This window comes from Camelus dromedarius, chromosome 1, assembly GCF_036321535.1.
Source record: "Camelus dromedarius isolate mCamDro1 chromosome 1, mCamDro1.pat, whole genome shotgun sequence".
In the NCBI taxonomy this organism is placed as follows: Eukaryota; Metazoa; Chordata; class Mammalia; order Artiodactyla; family Camelidae; genus Camelus; species Camelus dromedarius.
The window spans coordinates 59,645,621-59,671,482 of record NC_087436.1 but is presented as its reverse complement, the minus strand read 5'-3'; the positions used below and the strand labels follow the sequence as shown (position 1 = coordinate 59,671,482).

Here is a 25,862-nt window from a genome sequence, read left to right as displayed (position 1 = left end):
ATTTTAAAGCATCATCACATGCTTGCAGTACTCTCCCTAATATAGAGCCATTACCACAACAAACTGGAAAGAGATTATCTGCTGAAAGAATAGGAAGGAAAATGTGTTCGCTAGCATACAATTTTATATGAGTATTGAGGGCTGTTGAAAAGATAATATAGTGGAAGTTACAGAAGTGTCACAGGATGGTCAGGGAGAACTTATTTATAATTATTAATAAATCAATTTATTAATTTATATATAGAATTTCTTAATGACTTCAAGAATTAATATTTCAGATAGAATATAATTGCCTTTGTCCTGTCCTGTATAAAGCAACTATTGTGATTTTTGTGAATCAGGAATTCTTTTAGGATTTGGAACCATTTCACTGGAAGTACCTTCTATTTTTTGCCAGATTCATCTTGCATTTGGAGATGGTTTTTCATTCCTTAGAAAATATTAAATAATTTTCCTGAGAAGCATTCTTAGCACTCAGGGCACTGTTAAGTGTGTGTTAGAACAGTAATGGAGTTGAGGAAAAGATGACAGTGATAGGAGATAGTACTTGAGAAAAATTATGCTCAATGGATAAAGATGGCTTTACAACCACCTCCTGAATAAGGGAAAGTCTCCTTGTGAAATGCCAAATTTATCGAATGCTTAAATCACATTATCAAGTGTCAGGACAAATCTGCCAAAGGAGAGAGAATTCAGCTGCCATTATTACTAATCCTGTTACCACAAATCCCTTGTTCCATATTCTTTTCATCTGCAGTGTCTTTCCCACATCATTATACTAGTTTTCTTTTCTCAGTCCTGTCACTGAATCCTACACCTCTGTGTCTTGGTATTAGTTCATCTTGGACAAGCTGCTTTGAACTCCCTGACCCTCTAACAGCTGCTCTCCATTGCTGTTTTCCAATGCCTTTTGCCTCTATGCATTAAGCTCAGATGTGAGCTCGACAGTTTTACTAGTCCGTCAGGCTTGAAAGTCCTGGCTGCTGTTACAGCATCACTGGGATTCAAATTTCAAGGGTATGCATTCCCTTCATCTTTTGAGATTGTAAACTGGAGCTTTCCTTGGCAGAATTCTGACCTAGGCAAAAATAACTCATGGTACCTCCCCACTTAGAGATGTGGGCTCCTTGTAATCCTCTTATCTCTTCCTGCTTTCAGTCTCTTTTAACTCCATCTTTCAAGCATATGTTTTCTGATTCAGGCTCAGTCTGACTTGCTGTGGAGGAAATTCATCTCATGTTCTCAAATTCAGTAATGACCAGTCTGAGGCAGCTACCTCCTCTCAACCCAGAAATGCCTGTCAGTTTTAGTGAAAAATTTTAAACATCGGTGGGGAAGACATTTTTGTTTAGCAGAATTTTATATATTTATGCAACGGTGAAAGACAGTTGCCTGTTGTTAATTTGCAAGATCTTTATCTCTAAACTGTTATCTGTGAGGTTAGTAATAACTATTAATTACTGATAAGAATGATAATAACATTGGGAAGTTATGTACTAGATTTTCTTCTCATTTAACCTCAGAACAACTCTATGCTGTAATTTATGATTATCCTCATTTTACTGATAAAAAAGTTGAGATGCAAAAAGTTTATAAATTTCCCCAAAGTCACCTGACAAAGAATGGTGCTACAGAGCTCTCATTCTTATTTGTAGTGAAGCTACCATTATAAACAGTAGTCCTTAAAACTACTATGTCTACTGAGTTGAGAGAAAATGAAGGCTATTCTGAATTCATTGACTTGTAGGGTCAGAAATTTCTGAGTATTCTCTAGCTCAACTACTGCTCCTGGTTTTAGTTATCCAACAAGTATCACCCACATTGAAACTACTCAGAAGAAGTGAGATCAATAGACTTACCAAATGAAAACATTTAAATAAGGAGGTTAAAAAAAGAAGTTAAATACATACAGATATAAATATCCCTAAATGGTGTAGGATATAAAACTTATAGAAATGGTTGCACAGTACAGGATACAAAATGCTCCCAGATGGTGGTAGGACTTCCCAGATACAAGCCACTAAGTGGTTGAGAATACTGCCAGCATTGAATGATGATTCTGCAAGGAACAGAAATGTGTCTTTATCATTCTTAGGAAAGGCATGGAGAGACAGACAGAGGGAGATGGAGGGACAGAGACTGACAAACGAGCAGCAGAGGGAAGGAGACTGTGCACAAAGCTGAGCAAAATGACTCCAGTGCATTGTTGTAACTGGGTAAATTGAAGGTTAACTTCTTGGGTGTTTTGTTGCAGAGATTAAGCCAGTTTAAAGTTCATTCTTACACCATTTCTCTCTATTCTGAAAAAGTATACATTTACACATTCAGGAACCTCTTAGAACATTCCAAATTTTTAGAATATCCAAAAGAGGTATCAAATTTAATTTGGGAGAGGGAAGAAAAAAGGCATACCAGTTAGGGATCAACAAGGACAGAGACTAACACAGCCCTTCAACGGACATGGGGATTTTACAATGATGAGAAAGCAGAAATACAGTGTAGGTAGTGGAGAATAAATTAGAAAGAGCCAACATAAAAAACCAAATGTGAAGGCAAATTAAATAAGAGTAAATTGAGGTCATATAGTTCCAGGCCCTGGAGGATACATAATTATATTGATGATACTAAATATACAACCATCCTTATTTACAATTTTCTTTGTCGTTGTCTTGAAAAGAATTTAATCCAACTGTGTATTAAGCAATTACTGAATTACATTTGAATTCAAAAAGTTAAGTTGTAATAGCAATGAAAAGCCACTACCTATACATTACATGTGAAATATTTAAAAATTAAAGAGGAAAACAATTTTACATCCCTAATTCATCACTTACTTTATTACTGGCTTATTCTACCCTTTATACTTTTGTATTAAGTGCCCTTGATTTAGCTATACTTTGAAAGGGCAAGAGTAGAAAGAATAATAAGTAAGCAATAAAAAATTCAGAGCAGCTATCTTATCTTTCTATTTTTTGAAAATGTAATAGAAACTTCACTTTGGCACAGAGCATTGTTTTATATTTTACCATTTGGTCTCTGTTGCTTACCACAAAAATCAGGATTTGGCACTATTTTTAAATGAGTAAAACAAAACATTTGAGGTTTATACTTTAACTGATTAAATTGGAAAAAGAATCATTTGTAACTTTGAGGAATGCTTTAGCATTTTTATATCTTTTCATTCAAAATTGAGTTAAGTTCTTTGAAAATGAGCTTAAGAAACCCAAGTGGAAAAAAATATGACTTTGAGATGAAAGTGTCTTGGAACAGATGTTCTCAGTTTTCTACTCAGAATAGTATCTCTACTGTAGCTTTGCTAAATATTTATAAATTTATTTTGTGCAGTTGTTTAATCCTCCTTTTCAGGACCAATAAATAGTTATCAAAATTCATATGTTTTCATTTTCATTTGATTAGTAATTTTATGCATGAAATAATAGAAATATTTCAAAAACTCAAATTGTTATTAGTGTTAAATAGCAGTGTCACACATTTTAATAAGATACACTTGTACATATTTGTGCAAATATAATTTTTGGAATCTTACTGAAAAAACGTCCCTCAAAATTAGCTTTTCCTTATTTGAAATGACTAGTTCAGGCTGTAGATAGCATAAAATACAAAAGTACATTAGCTCAAAAATGGGCATGTAAACAACTTAAATTTATTAATGATGCACAAGAGTAAATATTGCAATATGAAGAAACCCACTGTAATAATTTCCATTTTGCTCAATGCCAAACTCTTAAATCTTTTAGAACTAAAAAACAAAAGAGTAGATTGCCTGCAAGTAGTCTGTGGAGAAATACTGTTTAAATAATCCACAAAAATAGTGCTTATAAAAAATAAATAAATCTAGGTCATTAATATAAAGCGTTGTCATTGAAAGCGATCTGATGTGGACTAGTGGAGACCTAGATTCTGGTTTTCTGTTTGCCACTTAATAGATTTGTGACTCTGGGAAATATATTTCACCTTTCTGAGCTTCAGATGCCACATATCTTCAAGAATTAGACTAAAGGCTTTCTTAGGTAAACTGTAGCAAGTGCTGCCAGTGCTCTGCCCATGTCCCCTGAGATTTCTTTACTACATGTGCACATATACGCACGCTGCACGAGCTCCAGATGAATGTTTGCTCCCAGCAGCCTCAACTGTCTTTGTGAGCTGTCCTTAGGTTCAGGCCTGCTTTACTTGCAGGGCAAACCTCCCTTAACCAATGACTGACCTATGTCTACACCCCAGCTCCATATCACTAACTACTCCTTTGCCCTTGGATGGGGACAGTATCATGATGAGACTTCCCCTCTCTGCAGCATTTTCTTTTGAGATGAAGCCAAAACAACCCTCTGAGACCTGGAAGCTGTACTTTTGGATGTACTTCTTCCCTTCCTTTTCCAATTTCCTCCCTCTCCTATGTTTCCTGGGAGCATTGCCTAATAAATCAATTTCAGAGGAATTCTCGAGTCAATTTCTGGATATCACAAGCAACAATAATCTTTTTAAAAAATTAATATATAATTGACATATAACATTCCAAACTATAATATTCTGATTCATTTTGTTTTGGTTTGACATTGGTTTAAATGAACTTTGTCTAATGGCTGGCGTTGGATAGTGCGTGTGATCTCAGAAATACATTGCAAGAACTACTGCACCAATATTGGTGCAGGAAACAAATTAGTATAATGTTACTATAAATACAAATATAATAACATGATAATGTAGTTACTTTACAAAATAAACTACTATACATGTTTTTATTTTTATCAATGACTATATGAAAATTTGGGGGTATCATTGTTATCTGTGAACCACTAGCATGATTTCATATAAATCAGATATTTCCCAAGTAAACTTAAAAGCCTAGCAAAAAATGTAATCTCTTTTGAGAGTAAAATGGAAAAAAACAAAAGCAAATAAAAAAATCAAACTAAAATAAGTAAAATCTCAGTGAATTGGACACTCTCACATGTGGAATTAAAATATAGAATTAACATAGTATACCGAGATTTAGGCCTACTTTAGATGAAAAGATGTTAAATGACTAATCAAACATATATATGCATGTAATTCTAATGTCAGTAAACTAAAAGATGGGTTCTACTTTGTGTCATAGTTTTACTTTTAAAATCAAAATAAAACTTTAAAAAATACTGCTTACATGGTACTGGTAATAAATACATGTATAATTTTTCAAAGTTACTTAGAAAGCTTTAAAAATACTAGTGTGGAAGTACGTGTTATTTAATGATAAAAGAAATTGCCTTTGATAAAGACTAATTGTGGTTTTAATCAGATAATAATACAAAATCTTTTAAAGATTAAAAATATTTCTGAGGGGAAGGACCTCTGCTGTATGGTAATGTATCAAAATACTTTTGTCTCACAACTAGCAAGTAAAATAAGAAGAAAAATTATCACAATTGGTATTTGGCATTTATTTTCCCTATTTGACAATCATTTCCCTTGGATTCAACCTGAGAGCGAGGTTTTGTCTGAAAAAATATATAGTTTAATGTTAATAGCATGTTCCCTCTTATTTTGCTGATCAATAACTTGAAATACTGCTCTAAAATTTCACAGTTTGGCATATATAATTGTGACAGATCTTTGAAGTACTTAAATGCTATCTGGAGATGGAGTATCACCACAATCTGTACTACACTGCTACACAGACTTCATTCTTGTAATGACAGACTATCTTCTCTGCCTTCTTCATTTGATTGCAAGTAGCCTGCTTGAGAAATGTGTATCACCTAATAAACAAATGAAAACTTACTTGTTGGTTTTATCTTATTAAATATGTTCTCTTAGATTTTAAATAAAACCATCTGAAAAGATATTTCATTACTGTCTTCTTAGAATCTAAAGATGAGAGCTTACATACAGGGTAGTTTCCTTTGTAATTAGGCTAAGAAAGTATGGTTGTCCTGTTATATTTTTACTGGAAGCAGAATTTTAATTATAAATTTATCTTTACTAGCCACCTCCTCATATTATTTCTTGTTTTTCCCTTTTTCTCTTTTAGTCTCCTACTTTGACAGAATCAGGACTATGTGTATAAATCGCTTGTAAAGTTATGTAAAGTTGCAAACTATCCCAAAGGAGGACTTTTGTTTACTTGCTCCTCAGAAATTGTTACTCCAACTTCTCTTGGTTTGTATTTATCAGCTATGTTTTCAATTTTTTTGACTTTGTGACTGGCTTTTTTTTTTTTTGATTTGCATTTTTAATTGAAATACAGTCAGCTTACAATGTCATGTCAATTTCTGGTGTACAGCATAATGTTTCAGTCTTACATATACATACATATATTTGTTTTCATATTCTTTTTTATTATATTCACTTTCATATTCTTTTCATTTTTAAATATAGTTCCCTGTGCTATACAGTATAAACTTGTTCTTTATCTATTTTATATATAGTAGTTAGTATTTGCAAATCTCAAACTCCCAATTTAGTGTTTTTAATTCTTTTATTTCAATATGTCATTTTTGTTTTTGCATACAACATATTGTTGGATCTAATTTTTATTCAGCTTATGGGCCTTTGTCTTTTATGTGGTTAGTTCAATACATTTTCATTTGTTTTAATTTCTTTTTAAGATTTAATTTTGCCATCATTTATCTTGTTTCTCCTTTCTTGTACTTTTTGTACTCTTTTAAAGGAAATTCTGTAAAATTCTTTTATGTTATTTAAAAATTATATAGGCCAATTTATTTTTCTTAAGAAACATATATGGAATAATTATTTCTTAAATGTGTTAATGACTGTATCTTCCATCTTACAAAAGAAGCACATTATACACCCCATGTCTTTTGTTCTCCTTACTTACCACTGTATACTAATACCTGGAATATTATTTTTGGTAACATAAACTTTCTCTTCTTTCATTTCCTTCCTTCTGTCCTTCCTTCCATGTATTATAGTATATTTACTTAAAATTATTTAATTATCTATATTAATACTGTGCTTCAGAAACATTTATTTTGTCCAGTTCATTGTTTATCTGTGAGGTATGGGCAACCTCAGGAGTCAAGTTTATTTGTCCTGGGAGCTCATATTACCTATGGAATATTGGTTCATTGATCTTGGAGAAAGACCATAGGCCATACTGTAACCTTCGCCAGTCTAGGCTGGTTCAAGATGTGTATGTGTGAAGAGGTAGGGCGTGGGGCATTCCAACCAAAGTTACCACTTTATGTTGCAACAATCCAGGAAGAAGCAATTCTTTCAGGATTTCACCCCCAAATCCTTAAGGAGTTATGGGAAAGCCAGTTTTATAAGATTGTTCTCCACAAATCCAGGGGGTTGGATTGGGAGAAGTAAAGGACTTAATGCTGCTTACTTTCACCTCATCCAGTAAGATTCTTGCCCACGTAGTTGCCCAGAGTGATTTGAGGAAAGGTGAGAGACAGTGATTGTCCAAAGGGAAGGAGTGGATGAGGTGGGGTGAAGAGAGACAAAAAGAATTTAAATTGCCCTTCCATTCTTGTCACTAGCTTTTCTCTGCAACTAGCAACTTGTGTAAGTTGGACATCTTGTTGAACATATGAATTTTGTGTCGGGGTGGTGAATTCATCTATGTTCAATATGCATTATTTAAGTGAAGTGTTTCTATTCAGTGGTTTACAATTTCTCCTATAATTCACTTTCCTCTTTTAAATTGTTCACATATTTTTAAAATTTTGTTAACTTATGATTCTGCACACAAACCTCATAGCTAGACAATATTATAGAGTTGGAAACTTAAATTTATTTAACAATGAGATCCCCATTTATAATGAAGATATTCTAAAATCTGACCTTAAAAATATTCCTTTGAAAGACACTTAAATGAAGTGTGAAAATGTCAAGCATCAGCTAATAAATCTTTGTGAAATTTTCTATTTATATGCCATTTTTAAATGAATTGATAACTCACACATATAAAACTTAGAATAGGTAACATATAGTGAGACTACTGAAATCTCATCCAAAATGTTGTTCTTTTGTGAATACAATTGAATGTTTCTAAATATTGCCTCTGTTACGGCCTAAATAATCCACACATTATTTTAGTGGATTAAACTGCTTTATTATCTTTTTTGATCTAAAGCAACATACCAATCAAAGGAAAAAAGTGGTATGTTTGTTTCTATGCATGTTCTTACACAAAAGCATCTATATGATTGTGTGGCCATCTGTTAGAAGTGCCAAGAAAGCAAATTCTATAAGACAACTATTACTTGTTAAGTTCCAGTTTATTTCACTGATACCCCAAAACTACCCTCCTCCAAGAAAGCAACTTGCTTTGTTCCAAGAAAGACTGTCTGTACTGTCCACTAGCTCCAATTCTGTCTCCTTTTTCCACCCCACCTCCTGTTTTTCTTTTTCTTTCTCCTCTTCCTTCTCAACTTGCCTTTCCTTTTTGTTTTGGCCATTTCTTCCACCATCTGTTTCCTTCTTTTTCCTCACACTTTTTCTTTCTTCCTCCTGTATTATCAAGTAGCAGTGGTACCATTATATTTACAAGTTGTAATGATGATTATATCTAGTATTTAATCATTAAATATTTTCCTTGTATTGGACATGTGCTCAGCTTTTTACCATGAGTAATTAGAGTCGGTGGTGCTTGGGATTCTACTATGGTCTGAACGTTTGTGTCCTCCCCAAATTCATATATTGAATTCTAACCCCCCAGGTGATAGTATTAGGAGCTGGGGCCTTCGGGAAGTGATGAGGTCATGAGGGCAAAGCCCTCACGAATAGGACTAGTGCCCTTGTAAAAGAGACAGTACAGAGATCTCCCAACCTTTACACCATGGGAGGACACAGGGAGAAAGTGCCATCTGTGAGGAAGCAGGCCATCCTCAGACACTGATCTTAGACTTTCCAGCTTCCAGAACTGTGAGAAATAAACTGCTACTGTTTGTAAGCCACACAGTCTATGATATCTTGTTAAAACAGCCCCAACAGACCAAGACAGATTGGATAGACATTGGCTTGTGATTTCATTAAAATTATGCTGAAAACTGTGAGGTTGGATTAAAATTCATAGACGAAGGAATTTAGATTTAAAAAGGTTAATTTAAAAACTCCAGAGTTGTATATATATACTTGGAATAAAGTATATAATCTCTCTATGTATACTTTATTCCTATGTTGATTTAGGTGTGTTACTAAAAATGGAGCATACATACAGTAGTGCAGTTGTGAATATTTGAAAGAGAACTGAAAATGAAATAACACTGAAATTGTTCATAAATTTCTTTAGTGAATTGTTACTACTTAAATATTCTGGCTGTATTCTTTCCATTGCATTAGAACACAAAGAAAGTGTATGATATTTCATAATAAACTCAGTAGATCTTGTCATATAAAACAATGACATTTAGAGGCACCTGAATCATTTTTGGATAATTATATGCTGTATTAAATTGTTTTACAAGAGATGGGTAACATTAGACTGACCTAAGCTAGTTTGATCTTTCTAAGAATAAATGGAAGTTGAAAGGTTTGCTTTGCTCAGCATTTCCAAAAAGAATAAAAATATGTAAAACATTTTGGACTATAATTTCAGGAATGAAATTAGAGATTAAATATCACTTTATAAATTCAAAAAGAAGTGAAATGTGTATAATAATTTACATTTTAAATCACAAGAATCCTGGCCAAGTGGAGAAAAAGATGAAGTGAACATACTTTAGACTTCGGATGAAATACAATAAAAAAACAAACACCTTGAAGAGCTTATCAGATTCCTTAAATAGAAAGTAAATTTTTTTTTCTGGAGTAGATAGTGTCCTAGAGAATGTTAGACCAGACAGAGAGCCAGAGACCAGATTATAAAGAACCAAATGAATCATGCTAAGGAGTTTTAAACTTATCTTGAATTTGTAAGAACCAATGAGGTGTGATCTGATTTTATTTTACAAAGATAATTTGGCTGCAACATGGAGCATATATTAAGTGAAACAAAGCTAGAGGAGAGTGTACTACTAAAAGAGCAAGATGTTGGAGGAACAATCATGAAAGTCTGGAGTAAACACTGGCAGTTAAAAAATGGAAAAGAATAGACACATTTGAAGGTGATTTCGGAAGAGAATATCTTGGACTTGGGATGGGCCACTGTGGGAAACTAAGCATCTAGGATGACCTTTAGTGTTTTAATTGGAGATTCTTTGATAATGATACCTTTTTCTGGTACAGGGAGTCCAAAGAGAAAGAAAAATATTAGATGACAAGTTTTGTTTAGAATGATGAGATAGTGAAGCATTTGGGCTATTTAAGTAGATATGCCTAGTAGGCATTTTGACGTAAGAGACATAGAAAGAAGTTGCATATATTTTTACTAATAAAAGGAATGAAAAGGTCAGGTGTGATATTATCTTTCATAATTTTGATTTGCTATGTCATAGTTTTTTATTAATTTTAATTCAAGTCCACTTCAGTTACATACAGCTAATAGGTATATATGTCTAGCATTAATTCTTAATGAGCAAATATTAACTTGAAATAACATGTTCACTAATCTAGCCAGTATTTTTTAAAATATAAATTCAATACTGGGATCATAGCTAAAAAACTAGTGCATCTATTGCTTTATAGTGTTATTTTTACTGGTTACAATCCTTTGAACACGATTGAGCAGTATGTAGCATAATCCACAAAGATGCCCATATTATTTAATTCTATTTCCACAGTTTATCCTAAAAAATAATTCAAAATAAAAAATAGAAATATGCACAAAAATGTTCTGTGTGGTTCTAAAATTAGTCTAAATAGCCTCAAGATTTAACAAATAATGAAATGTAAGCAAAATGCAATAATATATGCCCTTTACAAACTGACACATAAGGGATGAAGGATGAAATTAAAAGAAGTTCTGTTAGACCTTGAATCTTAGGTTTTTCTTTTTGCTAAGAAAATTGTTCATCAGCTGGATTTCAGTACCTTTTTCATGGGACTATTTGTACAACTTGATTTAAACCGTAAATACATATCAAAATTATAAACTTACTCTAATATTTTTAATAAACTTATAGAAGGTATGGATGACTTACTGTAATTGTGGGACAATGATTTTATCTAACAATTTAAGCATTAATAATAAAAGTTGAAGATGGAATGAGGAGAGGCAAAGGACAGAAAAGCTTACTAATGCTTTCATGATATCTTTCATGATACAGAACTACTAGGTACTATCTAAATTTGACATGCCAAGAGATAGAGGCTTAAATATATACTTAAATATTAGTGATTATTAGAAGAATTGATTAAAAACAATTTAATTATATAACCAATGAAAATTGAAAGGTGAAGGAGAAAATGTAGGATAATAAAAGTATGTTAATTTTTTACCTGAACAAAAATTGAGAAATTATCAATGATATCTAAATGTGATGAATCAAGAAATAGAGGAAATTATATTTTAAATTATTGTAACTGCAAGAATGAATAAAAACAGTTAAGACTGTTTAAGTCTGTAAGTGGGACCAGGGTGAAGGGAGAATATATTCACCTTTAATTTTATGCACTTCTATATGCTTTGTGTGGGGATATTTGAAAACATTACATCTACAATATACTGTCTAGTTTTAAAAATAGTTGCTATTAACATATGACATTGAAACATATAATAAAGATGTGTACAAAATATATAGGCACTATGATTGATAATAGATAAAATAGATTTGCATAGTAGCCAACGTGTAAGTAATACAAAGATGAACACAGAATGTGTTTATGTATCTTTTATTAAAATTTAATTTTATTTTTTAGTTCCTAATATTTTATTTAAATGAAAACTTTAAATATACATTTAAAACAGTAAATAAAACTGGACCTAAGACTGTTACTTAAGATCTTACCACTATTTATTGAGTTTTTGGAAATACTTAATTTCTTTGGGATTAGTTTTCTCTTTTCTTGACTTTTGGTTTTGGCCTTTTCTTTTGATTGTAAATGTCAGAAAAATAATATGGTCTGCCTTAAACTAAAATGGGAATTCATCAAAGGACTACTGTATTTTCTTCCAAATTCTCTTCTCATAACTTCCCTATCTCCATTTTCTTTATATAGCAGCCAGAGTGATGTTGGCTAAATAGAATTGAATCATACTTAAAACATTTCAGTTGTCTCCCACTGAACTTAACATAAAAGGCAATGCTTAACAGAGCCTATAATCATCTGATGATGTTAATCATGCCTCTTACTCATTAAGTTCTAGCTACGCTGTAATTTTTCTGTTTTTCAAAAAAGAAGTGTGTACTTCTCCCCCACCCACAAACACTCCTTAAGCTTTTTCCATCTCTTTCTGAAACAGTCCCCTGCTTACAGCCTGAATGTGTCCTTGTCTTGAAGATTTAACCTGAAGCACCATTTTCTCAGGAAGGCCCACTATATCTTCACATACAAATAAAGAACATCATTCATGTAATTCTCTCTCCTTACAGCTCAGGGCGTCCCCTTTTGTCACTTACCAAATTTGTAACATCATATCTATTGGTATGTTTCCTTATTGAAGCTTGTCTTCCCTATGAACTATAAGCAATGAAAAAGCCAGGACAACATTGTTTTACTACTCTTCCAGTAACGAGTACATTGTGTTCGGTGCTCTATATACACCACTCTCTCAAGAGTCTGCACTGCTTCCACCAGCTGCACAGCTAGCAGAGTGGTGTCTTACTCAGGAGCTGGGCTCTAAAATGGTTGAGTGAACAATTAGCCAAAAATTTTATAGAAATAGTTTAATTTGTAAATTAAAATACACAAAATAATATAATAGGTATTAAAATTAAATATTGCTGTATTTCTAATCACAGAGGAAGAATGAACTCATAGTTTAATTTACATAGTTAAATATGCTATAATTACTGATGGATGAATTAATAAATTATAGATACTCATTAAATATTTGTTGGAATCAATTAAGCCCAGCTGTACATGGATAAACAGACATTCAAAGCAACTAAGTATTCACACATAATCTCTTTAGATTCTGTTTCAGTAGATTTTGCTGTTCAGATAAACATGTATGGGATTATTTTATTTTCACTTGTGCTTATGAGTATGCTGAAGGAAATTTGAAGGATAATGTATTTTATGGCTTTCAAAATTTCTTGAGTTTGCCAGTAAAGTTTGATCAGTGTATACGGTGTGTCAGATGAAGTTTGATTCATGACATCCATTGTTTTCCAGCTGATTGTCAACCTGTAATGCTGTGCTGTCTCAGCAAGTCTTCAGTGATCTTCTTTTGGTCTCCCTTATGCTTATCTTTCTGGAATGCTGTCGTCAGCATATTGATGTTAATGAATGACTGCCTTTTGTGTCACTTCTCAGTTTTTTCTAAGGATTTTGATACACATTAAAATTAAATCAATACCATGAAACAAAATTGTCACAATCCCCTCTTTGAAGAAAAGTGAGTCTTTTCTTCAAAACAGGAATCTGATTTTTAAACCATAATGATAAAGTGGGCAGGGTGTTATATCTGACCTTCCTAAATAAAAATAACAAGCAAGAAAAAAACTAGAGGAATTTTTCCCATGCTTTCAAAGATGTCAATCTCAATATTGCAGGCAGGCAGGTTTCTGTTTTTGAGACAGATTTGTTTGTTTTTTAATAGGAACCATTTTCAAGGTTGAATTAAGATTCTCTGGTTGTTGTATTGGTCAGCACAATTAAAACTCTCCCAGAACTCAGTTAACTATACCAAACTCCATTTTTCCAGATTGATTCTGTGTCTCTGTGTGTGTGTGTGTGTGCGCGTGTGTGCGCATGTATGAGAGAGACTTCAAAGGTACCATAAACAACATCCTTTTGCCCTCCTAAATTCAGAAATAATTGCAAAATAGAAGATTTAGAGAGATTAAATGAGACTATAATACCACCCAAACCTGACTTGGAATACAGCCGTGTAGCCATCCAATACATTCTTACCTGAGCTGAGGTGCCCCATCAGAGTTGCTGACAAAAAGGGAGACTTGCAGGCTTCTTCCACAGGGCAAGAGTCTGTAAAGCCTGTGTCTGGGCAAGCTGAGAGTTCATCCTGTGGACAGGCCATGTTTGTTTATCCTAAGGTGACCTACCAGTTAATGGATAAAGAGGAGTGAGTGAGAAGTAGAGAAAGTAACCAGAAGAATGCTTCTAGCAGAAGTCCCCTCATGTAAATGTGGACCAGGAGAATGGAGAGTCTCCTAGTTTAGAAAGTGGATGTTACAGACCAGGATGTTGTTAATGAGGGAATGTTTGGGACTTGAAGTATCAAAAAAAAAAAAAAAAATTCTCCTTGGCCCTATTTCCTATGGAAGACACTCCAATATTCATTATTTTTCTTTCCCTAATTCCCATCATTGTTGGAATCATCAAATTAATTTCTCACTTAAAATACAAAATTCAGGCAAAAGTAAGGATCAAGTACATAAGCTTTTGCTGAAAAAAAAAAATCCTAACCTATTCATGAAAATATTTTTTACCTGATGTTACAGCATCAAATCCTCAGACACGTGTTTGATGTGTGCCTATTCTTTAATGTCCTCACTTTTGTCTTTCTGCTTCCTTTCTTCTATTTTTTTGTTTGTTTGTTTCTCTTAAGGCATTTATACAGCCTAGAATTGCTAGAATAACCTCTAGTTCATATATCATTTCCAATCTGTCTCTACTTAAATTTATGGACCATACAAATGCTAGAAATTTTACTGGACTTGTCATGTCCCTAATACTAAATTCCCTATAGCAGGCGCTTCTGCAGTATGTCAGTTTCAGCAGCCGGTCTCCGCTGAATCCTCTCAAACCTCATGCACCGTCTCTCATTCACCTACTTGTTCATTTATTTTAAAAAGTATCAGACACGTAGAATGTGCCACAAACTACATTAGACAGTTTGGAATCAGTAAGGTTCTAAATAGACATGATCCATGCTGTAGGGAACTTACATGCTAGTGCAGAAAATAGACCAAATATAGGCAAACAGCCAAATAAAAGAAGTACTTGTCAATTGAAATGAGTGACATTTGGTAAAAAGAGATTAAAAATTAAAAGATAATTACCTGGAGATAGGAATTTAGTGTATCTGTAAGGCAGTAACACCTAATATGAAGAACATTCCAGATGGAGGGAATAGCATGTTAAAAATTCAACTGTGGAGGGAGAGGTTATAGCTCCATGGTAGAGTGCATGGTCATGTGCATGAGGTCCTGAGTTCAATCCCTAGTACCTCCATTTAAAATTAAATAATTAGTTAATTCATTAATTACTTCCTCTCAAAGAATTCAACTGTGAAAAATCTTTGTTCACTCAAGCAACTGGAAGATGAGTATCTTTTCAAGGGGAAGACTGGTATGAGATGAAGTTAGCATAATAAATAAGGGCCAGGAGAGGCAGGGGGGCTGTACATCATGGTAAAGGTTCACTTTCTATCATATAGACCAGAACGGCTTGATAGAAATACAAAACATGCAATGAGTAATAATCATTTATGTAATTTAATATTTCAAGTATGTTTTATTTAACTCATATCCAAAACAGTATTCAAGATGTAATAAATATAAAATATTCATAAAATATTTTATTAATGAGGTCTTTTTGGTACTTTAAAATCCAGTGGGTATTTTACACTTAATACATCTCAGTTTGGACTAGCCACATTTCAAGTACTCATTTGTTACATGTGGCTGGTGGCCACCAGGTTAGAATGGGAGATTATTAAAAGGTTCTAAGCATAAGAGTGAGATGATTCAAATTACATTTTGAGGTTACTATGCTGTTATTTACAGATAAGGAGTGGAGAAAATATGGGTGAAGACAGGAATACCAGTTAGAAGGCTGTATTAGTTTCCTTTGGCTGCTATGAAAAAGTACCATAAATTGCTTGACTTTACAAAAAAACTCAAAAAACAAACAAACAAAAAGCAGGGGTTTTTTTCTTTCATTTCTGGAGACAAATGTCTGAAATCAAGATGCTCACTAGACCACATTTCCTCTGAAGGCTCTAGGGAAGGATGTTTCATTGCCTCTTCTAGCTTCTGTGGTTGCTGGCAATTTTTGTGGTTGCCTGGCCTTCAGATACACCATTCTTCTCTCTGCCTCTGTCTTTACATGGCTTTCTCTCCTGTGTCCAAATGTTCCTTTTATAAGGGCACCAGTCACGTTGTATTTACAACCCGTCTTAATCTAGTAGAACCTTATTTTAACTTGATTACATTTGCAAAGATCTTATTCCCAAATAACGTCACGTTGACAAGTTCCAGGCAGACATGAATTATTTGGGGGTGGGGGGATGTGTCACTATTCAACCTATTACAGAGACTATAGAAGTAATAGATGGTGATAGCTTGTGCACACCTGGTGCGTGTCTGTGCTCCATTCCCTTGCTTGTATCTAGGTCATGGATCAGGGTAGTGGCAGTAGATAGAAAAGAAGGACTGTGACATCTTAATTAACAGATGTGTTGAATGTAGAGGGGCCAAGCCCAAACAATTGGGGTGATACTTCTCAGTCACAACTTCTCATTCCTTTCTGATCAGTTACTAAATGCCCCTAGCTTCTTAAGGATCTAGCTCAAAGACATCTTTCAGACTCCTCTTTGAGGTCTTTTAATATTAGCTCCATCTTACTGAGAAGAGTATTAAATTAAAAGAAATAGATCAGTCTGTTGAAAGCGCCAAAGAAATCAAATACGTATTTGTTTAGTCCACCATTACCAAAACTATGCTGGTATTTATTTATAGTAAAATGTGCCCTTCAAAAAAAATCTAAAAACTGTTAAGAGTATTGTTAGAATTGAAACAGAAAGCATCATTCAGTTCTGGTTGGGAGAAAGAGTCCATATACTTTACATCTAGAACATTGTGTACCGTTTTGTGGATATAATATCTCCACTAATTTCAGTCTCCAAAGATATAAAAAGTCCCAGTTTACTTTTTTGATCCATCTATGTTTTAAGTGACCTAAACGTTTCTTAAACCTAGGTGTATGTTCAGTTTGTACAATCTCTTATGGTTAATGAGCTCCATAATTTTAAAATATGCTGTGTAATGGTCTGTCCTTATTTCTTAAAAAAAAAAAAAAATTGCCTCCAATGCAGTCTGAAGTGATGGCTTGTGGAGGATGTCAAGCAAGTCCCAATGAGTTTAGGTATCATAAGATAGGATGAAAGTAAATACGCGATCCAGATGTTTTATTGATTTTTTTTGACAGTTCGTCTTTGTTTGTCTTTATATTTTTGACCCATTTCTCAAATGTTTAAACATAAAATAAACCCCTTATCCCTTTGACTTGTCTACAACTTTTTCAAACTTTTCCTGAGATGTGGTGACCAAAAACCAGAAAGGACTAGTATTAAGTCAGCTGCTGTCATTTGTGAGATTAGGGCCAAGAACATAAAAGGGGACTCACAGAATATAGGTCTAAAGATTTAAGTTATAAATCAAGCTTAAAAACTACTCAGTAAAATATGTTCTAGCCTCCTGTCTTGATAAATATACTTTTCTAATGACTTGGAAATCAGTGTTCAAATTACAGATTTTTTTTGGACTCCATAGAGTTGTGTGCCAGAACCTGACCATGGGAGAGAGCTAGCCCTGGCTCCGGCCTTAACATGGCCCTTGAACACCCTGTGTTCTACCCCTTAGAGCCTGGTGAGCATGTGTGTGATCAACCCAGCTGTCCCATGTCCATTCCTTGGACAACTCTTAGAGGGATGACCTGAGTCATGTCCTAAACCAGGCTGTGAGTTCCAGGGTTCTGCAGTATGGTTGGAAGGGGAACAGGGCTTTACGGGGGCACTTCCCTAATCTCTAATCCCTGCAGAATCCTCTTCCCGTGGGCAGAGTTAGGGTGGGAGGAAGGCCAGCACAGGTCCTCTAATACAAACAGCTCTCATCTAAGTTGAAGGAAAAAACTGACCAGTGCAGCTATTAAGTGTACAGCCAATACTAACATTTTTTATTTAATTTTAATCTCTGTTGTTAAAAGTGGGTGGTGAGTGTATAGGGATCCTTTCTCTTACTCTGCCTATGTTTTGTTGTATGTTAGCAATTTTCCATAACAAAAACTGAGAAAGCTTTAATACATTTTAATATCTGTTGGCAGTTCCAGGAAATTTGACTATCTATGTGGGAGGTTTGATTTGCTTTGTCACTGTTGTGCTTGTTTATAATTCCACTAATGTCTTTAGTGATATGCCCTCATTAATGGTGGGTGAAAATAATCAATGTGCTCTATAATACTGCCTTTCATTCCCAAGCTTATCCTTGGACTTGGCATCATTCAGAAATTCTAAGGATTTTCCCTTTATTTTTATTTTTTCTATTTAAATAATCTTACTGACATTGAAATTGATTAGAAGGTGATGTTCAAATTCTTTTTAACCCTTCCAATTTCTAGTTTTATCTTGACTCAAAATATTAAACTGTACTTCAATAAAAAAAGAAAAACTGTCAATTTTCTTGTGTTGGCTTACATTGCTCCTCAACTTTAAAAGTTAACTTTTCTCCTCTTTTAGAGTGTCAATCTTTCAATACTATTTTTCTTTCCATAAACTTAATCTTTATATCCATGACTTAAATCTAAATTTAGGATTATATTACTTTAAGAAATCTTTGTGTTTTCCATATTTTTAAGACACTGCTTTTTCTAATTCAAATCTACTCTTTGCAAAACTTTTTAGATTTTGGGTAATAACAGTCTCAGGTATGTGTTCGTATAGTGGAATTGTAATCACTATTACAAATATTTCCTGTATTAATTTCCTATAATAATATAAATAGGAGTTATTTATTGGGATTATTTGATGTTTCCTTTTCAGCTTGTTTACTGCACTGTATTTTACATGCATAATTTTAACAGTTCTAGAATGATAATAGATATTCATGTCTAAGATAAAAATTATGTAGATTAATAAAATGGCAGAGTTGAAAATATTGTTAATAAGGTATCTAATAATAAAGATATATTGTAAAATAAGAATAAATAACTGCCAATATCCTTTATCTCCTTAGTCACCTGAAGCTTTATTGTAAAAACCAATTCTACTGGCTTTGTCATCATTTTTTTTTTAACCACATTTCCTCCTCCTCAATCCTTAATTATGTGTGCTTGTATGTGCACATGTGAAAGTGCAAAAATATATCAATTGTACCTATTATATTTTTATGATCAGGCATTTAATAGATACATATTTTTGATTAATTAAATTTAAATTAAATTTTTTTAAAGAAATTAGAAACTAGCCTTTTATTTGGACAGCATATATTGTAGAGAGAGATTCTATGACTATCCAATGCATAAAACACACACACAAACATGCACATATCAGAAGTGATTCTGACAGCTTAAGCAGGATATTTGTTTAGATTACTCTACTTGAACTGCTATCATTGCTGAAAGTTTTCATGCCTTTTCAACTTTACTTTTTATTTCAGTTTGTTCTTTTTACATCTTTCAATTTTGTCATTTTATTCTTGACTCATGCTCCAAAGTTCATTGTTGATTATATTTAGAGTAATGGATATTATGTAGAATTGTAGCTTTTACAGGAAATAAACCAGTAAATCCTAAGCATTCTTAAATTGTTTTCACAGTAAAGCAGAAGGACTTAGTAGAGTCGGCAAAAGAATATAGGCAGGATGAACATCAAGAAGAGTTTTGTTATTATACTAGCTGTACAGCAACTGTGCTTTTGGTATGTTTCCTTGCCTTTGTGAAATGCTAGCAGCAATACCACATGTAAGCTTTTTCAGAGTCAGAATATCTTCATAGAAAGAACGCCAGGGTTTGAAGATGGATAAGTTTTTTTTTTTTATTATTGGAGTATAGTCAGTTTACAATGTTGTGTCAATTTCTACTATGTAGTATAGTAGTTCAGTTATACATATACGTGCATATATTCATTTTCATACTTTTTCATTATAGGTAACTAGAAGATACTGAATATAGTTCCCTGTACTATACAGTGTAAACTTATGTATCTATTTTACAACAGTTTGGTTTTTTAACTTACTTGTTTCACTTAATAGTTTGTGTGACCTTTAGCAAATGATTTCAACTTACTAAGTATGAGTTTCCTATTCTTTTGAAAAGCGACGGTAACATTGTATGTCCTTGAGAAGATTCATATATATTACTTGATATAGTACCTGGCATATAACCACATTCTTTAACAGCATTTATTATTGTTAGTAATCATTGTAATAGTAAAAATTACAGTAGAAGGAATGTGAATCTTAGAATTACTCTTAGTAAGTTTGTAAATTATGTATGTTTTCTTTAGTTGATATGCATTTACTTATGTTAGCTACCTTTTCTGATACAGATGTTATATTATTCCTCATATCAAATGAAAGTATTTGGAAATTTGGAGAGAAAGCCATTACATATTTTTATTCATATAGCAATATTGTGTAAAATTCAAAACCTTCACATATTCAAGAGTCAGATTAGTCAGCAGTGTAAAATGACAGCAAATATAAAGAAATTTCTCTTCGTTCCATTTTGGTTACATTTTCCACAGAATATGCTAGTCATTTTGCTTTTTGTTAATTCTAAGCACCCATATGTTTTATTAATCTTAAGTAAGAAAAACAAGAGTGTATTAATATTGTCATTGCTTGGAAAGGAAAACTTAAAGACAGATATTTTGTCTGAGGTATAGATTTATTTATAAAATTTATCTGCCGAAAGTTGAGCAATTTCAGTACTCCTCTATCCCTCAGAGAGGTTAAAAGAAGGCATTGCAGTGTTTGCTAACACAAGAAAATACTGAAAGAGCCAGGTTGAATGGCATGTATGTGTAAATTAATCAATGGTCAAGAAAAAAAAGATCATTGTATTTCAGTTGTTTCTCTTCTCCATGTTGCTTCCTTCTAATTCTGTTTTTTATATAAGGTGAAAGGAAATATTTAACTAGTTCTATTATAATTTAGTTAAAACATTCTTATGGCCTTTAATTGTAAAAAAAAAAAAAAATTTCAAAATTAAGATAACACTAAAATCCTTTGACATAAAATTCTGTCCTTTCTGGCATAGACTTGATTTACCACTCTCAACTGATTTCTCACTAATGTCCCTGTTACTGGCTCTCCTTAGGCAAGTCTGAACTAGTAGCTGCCTATACATATCTTTGTCAGGGTCTCTCTGACTTCTAGGTGTTTCTAAATATCATTGCCTGAGAAAGGACCCATATCTCTTCCGCTCCAAGTTGGCTAACAATAATTCTTCCTGGTCTTAGCTGGGATGTCAGTAGCTTCTGCATTTCAATTGTTTAACTCTGTTTCCTCTCTAACACACGCACACATAAGACATCTGCAGTTTCTCTGTAGTATCTTTACCTTATATATTGACTATTAACTGTCTTTGATTTTTCGGTCTTTGACACTGGAAGTCTCTTTATAGAAGGAGCTATATGTTTTCTTTTTCTTCATATCTCCTGAACCTTGAAAAATACCCCAAATATGCATTTAAAAAAATATAGATGAATTTATGCAAATAATTTGCATCAGAAAGGTGAAATATCTATTTCTCTATATTGAAATAAATCAATTTTAGTAAAAATGTTTATATAAAATCAGTGTAGAAATGAAAATATGTGATCCTTTGTTTCTATCCCCTATTATTCATGTGTATATATACATAAAATTAGTATATATTTCTTACATAAGAAATAAAAATTATCTCAAATTCCACTGTCTAGTAATAGCTAGTTTTATGATTTATTTTCTGTTTGATTATAATACTTCTGTTATGTTAAATTTTTATCAATCCATTAATACCCTCTATCTTGCAAAAATTCGAGACCCATTAAGACTTACTTCACAACAATTATACAATCTTTATTTAATCTTCTAAGTGTATGTTGTAGAATCTGTAATGGATATTCATATATTTTCTTCCTACTAAATAAACTAAATTTACACTAAATTTTTAAATTCTTTTTTGTTTTAGTTTTTATTAATTGAAGTATAGTTGATTTATTATAAATTATTTACTTCTTAGCTTTTACATCTGAGTCTATTGGAAACATTCTCCATATTTGAATATGGCATACAAATGCAAATGTAATAAATTCACATACGACATATTTGTTGTGGAAATGCCTGCAAAGGGTGTGGCAGTGATTTTCATTAGGAATGTCTTTGCTTTTCTTTTTTATTTCTGAAGATAACTATTCTTGATCTAGGATTTGTTTGTTTTGCTTTGTTTAGGCTGTTAGTTAATGAAGCTTTTTGAGTTTTTCATTTATCTTGATTTGAATTTCCTTTGTAAAACTCAGACCAGTGGACCAGAGTTTATAAATCCTTTTCAACTCCTACCTTTAGGGTGGAAGCCCGTGAAATGAAAATGTGAGGGAGCATAATGGAAGATTCGCTGTTTATTCTTCCTTGCTCTGTGCATTGGTGTGTGGGCTCTGATTCATATATAAATATTTATTTACCTACAGATTTACAACTTATTTTTCCAGTACTTACTCTAGCCTATTTTGAAATAAACTTTTCTAAACAACCATTCAGTGATAGCAAATGTTATTGGTTCTTTTACCTATTACTACTTCTCTGCCCTTTCCCATCCCAGTAGAAGTCGAAAACACAACTTGTTACTTCTCATTTTACATTTATTTTGGAAAATGTGGCCCTTTTTCACTTAGCCTTTCCCAACAACTAAAATCTTACTTTCCACATGACATCTTCTTGAGTTATCTACTCTCTACTTCATTTTTGTCTGAACAGCAGCACTAGAAGTTTTATAATGGGGAAGTTGTTAGGTTGAGACATGAATAGTCTATGAAGTATTTCTGTGACATATTTCATTGTCAAATTATGTTTACCTAAGTTATGCATGTACTTTGTTAAACAGCTTTGACTTGCAAATCTCAAGAAGAATTTAAGGGAAAGAGGGCGAATGGGGAAGGGGGAGGAAGACGAGAGGAGGGTGGAGAGAGAAACACAAGTTTTGTATTATTGGAGTTCTTACGAGAAGGTTTGTGGCGAGCACTGTCCCTTCCTGGAAAGAGATGAATTAAATCATAGTTTTTTTGTTATTAAAATATTATACAACTATTTTGAGCACCCAAAGTCAAGAAAACAAAATAAATTCTCCTTTAAAGCAAGTTAAGGCAAAAACAGAATCCAGTGGAGTCATGTGAACTTATTTGGGAATAAGTTATTTAAACTTTGTCAGTTGTATTGTTCTTATTGAAAATGGAAGATAATAGTGGTAAAAATCCCCAAATATAATGTGATAATATGAGCACAGCACTCCCAGCTGTGCCAGGCACATGTTATAATAGCTCTGCTCAACATACCTTCTATTTAAGTGAAACATTAGTAAATGAGAGGCCCCTTAGCCAGAAGCCCACTCACATTAGTAGACCAGAAATTGTACATTTGCATATGAGATATGAAATCCCAAACTTCCTTCATGCATTATTTCCCTTACCTATTTATAAACAGGATTGGATTAGTGTCAAATCCCTTAAAGGACAGATTCCTAAATGTGTAGATTCCAGAAGAGAACTAAGAAGCAAAAAAAAAAAAAAAAAAAAAAAAAAAAAAATCAATAAAAATAATAACATAAAAACAAACTAAATGGAATCCACTGGATGGTATTATTTATTGAAAATGTTTTGGATATTAAATGTAAATGCTCTGAAAACCAGATCAGTAAAATCCTATCAAATTAATTAAAAATAAAACAGTTTAACAAGAAATAATAGCATAAGCATTTGGTCTTGGATTTAAGCACATCATGTCTGTAGCATTCAACTGTGGTTCTGACTCAGTGGTTCCTGGAGTGAAAAAAAAAATGCCAAAGATGGAGTTATTATGACCTGAAAATTAAAGTTCTAAATATTTAAGATGGTAGGCAAAGTGCACACACAGAGAATCAGGAGTTGTACAGTAATCAGATTTTAATAAGTGGGGAATATTCGTGGAGAAGCACACGACTCACCAACAATGTGTTTTTGGTTTTGCTTTTTTTCTTTTTTTGCAGGAAAGAGTCCGGCATTTACAGAAGGCTTTTACTTCAAAAGTAGATAAATCCACACAAACTGAACTTCTAGGCTATGATGTGAGTAGCTATATAAAATCATTTTTATCTTTTTTTATTGGTATTCAGCCCTCCACAGCTTATTTACCTCTGCTCCTGCTGTGTCTATGCATTGATTTAATAGGATTTAGTGGTGCACCATTCATCTTTTGCTCTTAAATAATCCCCAAATACCTTCTGGGACTGAAAAAGATAATTACAGGCACAGACTAGCATACCAATGTCTTATTAATTTTTTTAAACCAACATCTCTAATACAGTCTTCTGAATTAGTGAATTTGCAGACATGTGTAAAAGACCTATTCGCATACTAGCACAATTTTTTTTTTTTAAGAAAGTACTAATTTATTTATTACCAATTTAATAAAGTTAGGTTTGCAGTCACCAAGGGCCAAGCACATCATTTTTCCATTCTGGCGCATAAAAGAAAACAGCTTTGTAGAGAAATTTACAAGACTATTTTAGCTCTTGGGCTTCAATCAGGCTGCAGAACTAATTTAATTGAAAGTTTGCATGTTTTCATAGTGTGAAATACTGGTTGAACTGTCAAAATAGGATTGTAAATTTAATACGAGATTGCTTCTAGTAACGCTAAATGATTTCGGGCAACTTTGATTCAAATACCTATCTTCCCTTAAAGTTATGAAATTTTCACTTTACCTAAGTTCATGACTTTAAATTTCCTTTTGATGAAAACCTAAAGGAATTACCTTCTTTGTCTTGGATCTAACATTTGTGAGAACTCTTTTTTTAAAAACATTATTTTTAGCACTTCATTGACAAGTATTAGTAGAATAAAGATAATTTTAAGTGTTACAAAGGGATATAATGATAAAATGTAAGTTTATCTGCGTGTCATTATAACATAAATATGGATATTACTTTTCTGCTGCCTTACAAAGCATATTAATATATTTAATATAAAGCTATGTGTCTCTATTAGGAAATAAGCCAAAGTTTGGAATTCCAGCAAAAATTTTTCAGATATTTATGTGCATTAATTTAAAAACATTAAAAGCTATGCTTTTCTTTTGAATTACTCTTACGTTGATTTAATATGTTTATTCTAGATAGTTAAATTTTCTAGATATCAATATTGTGACCTCAGTGGTTCCTAAATGCCAGTGTTGTATATTATTTAAATGATGTTAATTGCATAGTTTTAAAAAGAAATGATTTTTATTAAGTTCACAGATTTACCACAATAACTCATTTATCTCTTTTGGAGGTTTCTTTCTGTTTAAATTTTTTTTTTTTGATTTATATTATTTCCATTTAAGTCCCTAGGATATAAAACCAGTGTGTATTTTACAATTAATAACTCAGGTATTTTTAAATGTGCAAGCCAGAGAGTTATCCAATAAGAACAATAAACCCATAGTTCCCATTAAATCTTATTTCATCATGAATTCATACAACACAGGAACTGTACGTAAACTTAGAATCCACCTACTTCAGTGCCCTCAATTTTCAAACAAGCTGAGTTCCAGAAAAGTGAAATCACTTGTTCGCTACCACACATTCTTTGTGTAAGTCTGGTCTTTTTTTTTTTTTTTTTTTTTTAAGTAGTTTATTCTTACAGCAAGGCAAAAGGAACATACTTATGCATTTGGATTCAATTATTCCATTATACTCAATTTAAGAAAATGATGTTTGGGAGATTAAATTCTAAATTTCTGAATGACTGAATATAAAATAAAATGTAAGGGATCTAGAACACTGTTCATGACAACTAGTGAGAAATGGTGGCTAAAAATGAATGGTACCTGTGGGAAGACACTAAGCTATAGCTACTAGCAAATTCTATGCATTTGCCTGTCTATGCTCCAAACTTC

At 32.7% G+C, this 25,862-nt stretch overlaps 1 protein-coding gene across 5 annotated transcripts in view; it reads left to right on the top strand.

Annotated features, from left to right (window-relative positions):
• The window catches only part of CCSER1 (coiled-coil serine rich protein 1), a 1,104,264-nt gene that overhangs the window by 581,473 nt on the left and 496,929 nt on the right, over positions 1-25,862 (top strand). For all 5 annotated transcript variants that reach the window (XM_031469432.2, XM_064484846.1, XM_064484851.1 and 2 more), the window contains exon 9: positions 23,971-24,048. In XM_031469432.2, coding sequence (XP_031325292.1) covers positions 23,971-24,048 — 78 coding nt within the window. The remainder of the gene's footprint in view (positions 1-23,970; positions 24,049-25,862) is intronic.